General features: G+C 40.7%; 1 protein-coding gene across 2 annotated transcripts in view; it reads right to left on the bottom strand.

Moving 5' to 3' along the window:
- Positions 1 to 379: 379 nt before the first annotated feature.
- Positions 380 to 6,436, bottom strand: part of NDP (norrin cystine knot growth factor NDP) — a 19,718-nt gene continuing 13,661 nt past the window's right edge. For both annotated transcript variants that reach the window (XM_015884137.2, XM_015884147.2), the window contains one exon: positions 380 to 1,388. In XM_015884137.2, the coding sequence (XP_015739623.1) occupies positions 1,161 to 1,388 (228 nt within the window). In that variant the 3' untranslated portion in view covers positions 380 to 1,160. The remainder of the gene's footprint in view (positions 1,389 to 6,436) is intronic.

Here is a 6,436-nt window from a genome sequence, read left to right as displayed (position 1 = left end):
TACACAGCAAGGATGCTCCTGACATCTCCATGACTTCTATCCAAAGAATGGCTCATCCAGATGTAGGTGGACATATGGCCCAGCTGAGAGCTGTGGCATTCCCCAGTGGTTGCCAACTGGGTGGTGAGTTCTCCATGACTCCAGATAGCAGAACTTAAAATAAACTGAAACTTGAAACACAACCTCTGTGGCCCAGTGGTTAACACTAGGGTTCAAACTCTGCCTTAAATCTTATATGGGCGCATCCATGTGATTTTCCCAGCTATCTTTAAAAGGAATAAATGATTCTTGGTGGTCTGTAGATTAAAATAAGTTCTAGATTTGGTTGTTATTTCAGTAGCTCTGACTCTGTACGTAAACAGAATAAGAGAAGACTCCATTTAGTATTCATCATTTTATTCTTTGTTTAGTTTTTAATGTTTGAATAATGGCTTTTGTGACAGATGCAATGTGTCACGTTTACAGGTTTTTAGAGGGGAATAATGCCTCATGACCTTACACTTCTCAAGAGTCCCTCAACCACTGAACTGTGATGCTGTATACTGCAAATAATCATTTTAGCTGGCGCTGGGTAATCCCAGAGGTACATTTTGTATTAGGTTCACTTTTCAGTGATTTATTTATAATTTCTGCTAAACCACAGTTAAAGTTATCCAGCACTTGGCTGACAGATCAGCAACAGGTAGCCCTTGCCAACAACACAGTTTGTGTGAAGGCTGATATAGCTGGGAGTCTGAGAATACAGACAGGTGAAAATGTTGCATGTGGGAACCAATGCCCATCATCCATCTGAAAGCTGGCTTCCAGTGCACAGTGCTTCTGCCCCTCCAGCCTTCTTTGTTGAGCTGTTGCTGCTCTGGGCCCAAAGTGAATCATCACCTCTGTCATCAGAGCTGGGCCTGAAAAAGGAGAAACTGGCAAAAATATCCTTTCGGCAAAAAAGAAAGGTTGCTTAAAAACAAGTCCACATGCTTTTGCTGTTGCCACAGATTGCACATTGGTACCAGAACCATTCAGGCCCCGGGAGATATTCCTCATTATCTCTCAGCTGGTTAGTTGTGTCCTGGAATTGTCAGCCTGGGATTGTTGGCCTCATCTCCTTCTTGGAGCCCTCCCCAGCAGAAGCATCCCATTCCTGCAGCACTGCAGCAGGAGTGTCCCTAGGAGTTGCACTCCTCACAGTGGCAGGAGAGGATGTAGCGGTATGTGGCAGTGAGCCTCATGCCACCTGAGCAGCGCAGCCGCATGGCCTTCAGCTTAGAGGTCTGGGGCCGGCAGCAGTGGCAGGTGGAGCGGAAAGGCTGCTTTAGGACAGTGCTGAAGGACACCATTGGCTCCGAGCGTGATGTCTGGCTGCAACGTCCTTCACAGCGAGCCAGCAGCACCATCTGTGAAGGAAGAGAGATGGGTTAGGAATGTCCTTCCAGTCTGGCTGAGATGTCATCACCAAACAAATCTCCCCACCTTGGTGGTGGCATCCATCCTTCTGCAGTACACTTTGAGAGAACTGAAGAGATAAAGAGGGTGTAGTAAAATTGAGTCTTTCCTATGGTTACAGACACCATTACTAGTAACAAATACGGGGCCTGGTTCTCTGACAGCTGATCTTGGGCTCAAAACATTTGCAGCCAGACCTGTTTTCCAGGCACAGTGACTGCAAGCTGGCCTCAGGTTTATGGCAGCCAAGACTTTAAATCACCAGCCAGCCTAGTGCTTTGGTTGGGTATTTTCCAGCGTTTTGAGTTTATGTACTAGTGATCAGCAAAACTGGTCCTCGGGGTCAGTAAATCTCTCAATTGCTTAGAAATACAAACATATAAATTAGAAGTATAAAGAAGCTTAGTTTATTGCTTCTAAAGAATTATGTTTCTGGCACTGTTTTCTGCAAAGGTCACCTCGAATGTATGTTTGCAATTGTATGCATAAATGTATTATCACATCAGTTGTATTTGTGTAAAATGCATTGCATAACACAAGGCAGTGAAAACATAGAAAACATAGAAAACACTTGCATGGGGAATTAAATGTTATTCAGATCAGCTAATTCCGATTAACCAATACAGACTTTAAACCAACTTTCCTTATCATACAAGCAAGGACAAAATGCGATGGAGGTGACAACGTATGCAGCAAAAAAGTTTTAAGTTTATCCTACAACCAAAGAAGAAAATTATCATATTTTGACCATATTGTACATATCTCATGACTTTTCCAGACAATCCAAAAGGACAACTATAGATGTGATGGCAAATATTAACAAGCATTAACAAACATTAAATACTTCTAATACTCTTTCACTGCACACTCTCAATTGGACAGAAATCATACAAGCAGATATATCGAATGTTTAATTATCAGAAGAACTCTTCTTTAGTCATGTGGAAAGGTGAAAGGAAGAGAGAATATTCCTGGTATCAAGTACTGAAAGCACTAATTGCCTCCTTGGGAAAAGCACTGGCTTTCAGTAATGAACATACTTTGTACAGTACTTACAAATGTCTCATCCAAGACTACTTGCATGATAAAGTATTACTTCAAAATGCGTTAACACATCAACAACTACACTTCCAGTCAACAGAAGGAAGGTGCCTTCATGAGCTGATGATCTGGGCTTGGAACCAAGCATCTTCCACCTCAGTTTTCTTGTTGGCTCTTCAATAGATTTGCCATCTTTCATAATTCCTAGCATGAATTTATCGTCCCCTTCCTTTGACCACAGAATCGGTTGAGTCAGAAAAGACCTTTAAAGGTCATCTAGTCCAACTACCCTGTGCTGCCTATTCATATACCAATTCACTCATTCACTAGTAGTAATATGGTGGGAAGGAAGTTTCTGTGTACTGTTGAGCCACACACCAGCTTTAGATATAGAGTAAGGATAGCTCCTTACTATCAGTGTATCCAGCATATAAGAGGAAAAAGAAAAGTTACCACAGTGTTAGCACCCAGATGAAAATCCACTTTTGTCCCTCAGAAGACAAAACTCCCTTCCCATTGCAACAGGCAAGCAGCTGGAGAATAGTGACATGGCTGACTAATTCCTTTCCCACAAAGGAATGATGGAAGTATGGGACATGTAAAACAAGTAGTTTCCTTCGCTGTTTTTTGACAGCTCTCACTAGGTCCCCCACTTTGACCAGTTCATCAGATTGTGAGCTCTGTCAGACTTCCCAAGCATTTGGCTGTTGTGGAGGCTGAGGAGGAATCCAACTGCAGTCACTTAGAAGGGAGTTATAAAGACAATGCAGAACAACTGTCTTCAGGAGTGGCAATAGGGGATATAATATAGCCACCAGCTGCCTTCTGGGAGCTTCAGAGGACTTTCAGAGTCCCCTCCAACCAACACTATGATTCTGTGATTTCAGCACACATGTGACAGCATATGTTGCTCTACAATGGAGATGACTTCTAACGGTTGATGCTTCTGGAGCTGGAGCAATTAGTCAATTCTGGCACATTTCTCCTCAGAATTTTTTATGCCGCACAGCTGTTCTCCTGTATCCTGAAGTGCAGGTACTTCCAGAAACACCAGAAAAAAATAATAACAGCTCCCAAGGACTACAGAAGACTTGTAGAAGTACAATTATAGGGTAGAATCAAGCTTTCTAGTGCAAAGACATTTAACGTTTCTTCATTATGCAACCGCATTTCTAATTGCTTAGCAGCCTTTGTCTTTAAAAACATGTTTCATTCTGTAGAGATTATAATTTTAACCTAAAATGTTGCTGGCTCCCCAGTTTTTCAGAAGAGTATGGTTAGTTTTAAGGCTGTGTAGAATAGAATTATGGACCTCTAAAAAAATTTGAGATCATCTAATCCAACCGTTCACCTACCACCAATACTGCCCGCTAAACCATATCCCTCAGTGCCACATCCACCATCCACATGTTTCTTGAACACATTAAGGCACAGCGACTCCACCTCCTCCATGGGCAGTCTGTGCCAGTAAAGTTACATGGAGTTGGTCTTATATTTTATTTTTGTATTATTGTGTACATTTTTCAAAATGGAACTACATTGTGCATCTCGAGTCAAGCCTGCAGGAGAATTTGATTCAGATTTTCCATTTTCATGGCTTTCTAGACTTCTGAACAAACCTGAAGCCCTCAGCACAATTTAACCCTCTTCTCACAAATCTCAAAGAGCACCAGCAGATTTTGGCAGGTGTGAAAATGAGCTGGAAATAGCATGTACTTTAAAAGATTTGCTTTGCCATTTAATCAATAGCACCAGCTGTTTATTGCACCATATACCATAGCACAATAGAGATTATCGCCTAAATAATTAGTAATGATATGATGGCATGGCACAGTAATACACTAAGTGTATATATAGTAAAAATGTGTGGGTATTTTATAACCTGATATCTGTGCCTCCTGGCTCCCCTGCCCACCCGTGCATAGTAGCCTGTTCATATCACCTCATGATGCTATTCACGGAAGTATAAAGCAATGCAAGGCAAGAGCAGTGGGGGTCCTACGTGCTTGTTTGAGCACCTAGAAAAGTATGGGTTTTTTTCTACTTCAGGTCAGTAATCTCAGAATCTCAGAACAACCGTGTTCTAGAAATTTAGAACCTATTAACTGGTTTGTTACTATTGGTATTAGTAGTCCTGTTTTCCTCACTCTTCAACAGTGTGCTAAGGCTTGAGCAGATGTGCTGAATGCACAAGCAAAGACTTGCATACAGCATTCATGGCCTGGTTGCAAGCAGGAATGGCTACAATCATCATGAGCCACATCCTGATCAAATGCATTCCAACATTTGCTATATTCTTCTATACCTGATACTTGGTGTCTCTGGCCCAGATTCTTTACTGCTAGGCTATCAGTGACAGCATGCTATCAGTGACAGGCACATCTGGAGGAAGCACTTGTGACAGCTGATACCATAATTTATGAGTACCAGATTGTGATAGCAAGGCAATAGGGAAATGGCCTCAAGTTGCACCAGGGTAAGTTTAGGTTGGATATCAGGAAAAACTTCTTTACAGAAAGGGTTGTTAAGCACTGGAATAGTCTCCCTAGGGAGGTGGTTGAGTCACCATCCCTGGATGTGTTTAAAAACTGTTTGGACGTGGTGCTCAGGCATGTGATTTAGCAGAGGGTTGTTAGTTAGGGTAGAATGGTAAGGTTGTGTTTGGACTTGGTGATTTTTAAGGTTTTTTCCAACCTGAGCAATTCTGTGATTCTGTGATTCAATCCAACACATCAAAGGCCAGTGACTGAGGTCAGATAAAATCCAATACAGTCAGTTTATGAGCTAACACACATATTTCCTTGAATTCAAAGGAAAACACAGCTTTTCAGGAGCACATTACCTTCTTTCATCGCTCCTTTGTTTTGTCTATACATTCTGTTACTATAATGGGGTTACATTTCCAAAATCTTTGGAAATCTATTTTCAACATTTGATTGATGACACAAGCAAGAGGGATTTTAATGGTTAAATTATACCTGGGAGAATTTTCCAAATGTTACAAGACCACTTTCCATGTGGATACAATTGGCAGCTTCTCCACAGAAAAATATGGTAAACATAATCCTTTTCTAACCAAGATGGACAACAAAATTAATACATCTTGCAATTTCTGAAGTGAATTTTAACTTCTGTAATTCTGTGCTGCACTAAAGAGGGAAAATGCACAGACTGAAAAAAAAAATAAAATGGCTTGGTGAAACCAATGCGTCACTCCAGAAAAAGGGCAAAATCTCTGACAGAAATTCTGTCTTCGCTCCAAAATGGAAACACAGTGGAAACAAGATGTACTGCAATTCCCATAGCTACTCCAGCAGAAACTTCCTTTTTTTGACTTGTTTATGTTTTATCACAGTATGTACAGGAGCAGACATCACATCTAATATTCATTAGCAAGTCTAATATTGATGTGTGTTTATATGCTAGATCCAGAACAGAAGCCATCTGTCTAGCAGAATGATTCAGATCCCTGAGAGTTTAATGAAGAAAGAGATTAACTTTACAGAGAGGTTTTCTAGGAACAGTCAAAATTACCCTGCTTTGTAGGGAAACTGCTTTCATTTTCCACTCCAGGAGAAAGTTGTACATCTTGCAATATTCTTAAAATATTGTTCTTGAAACCATTGTGGAATTTGGGAAGGCAAAAGATGTGATAATATTTTCAAACATGATTTCCTCTAAAGGCCTCATTTAAAAAAAAAAAGTCACGGACATTTTTTTGCAGTTAGTTACAGATATTTATGTCAGCAGCTTTTTTATCAAAGTTCTGTTTTAAAAGAATATGTTTTTCATTAGATTGCTTTCTTTGTTCACATTTCTATCATTCCCAGTCTCATATGCTTGATTGCTTTTCTCTCCCCAATAGGAACGATAAGAAAACAATTTGTTTGTGGGATTCCTTCCTTCCTTCCTTCCTTCCTTCCTTCCTTCCTTCCTTCCTTCCTTCCTTCCTTCCTTC

Source organism: Coturnix japonica, chromosome 1, assembly GCF_001577835.2.
Source record: "Coturnix japonica isolate 7356 chromosome 1, Coturnix japonica 2.1, whole genome shotgun sequence".
Classification (NCBI taxonomy): domain Eukaryota; kingdom Metazoa; phylum Chordata; class Aves; order Galliformes; family Phasianidae; genus Coturnix; species Coturnix japonica.
This window is presented reverse-complemented; position numbering and strand designations above follow the sequence as displayed.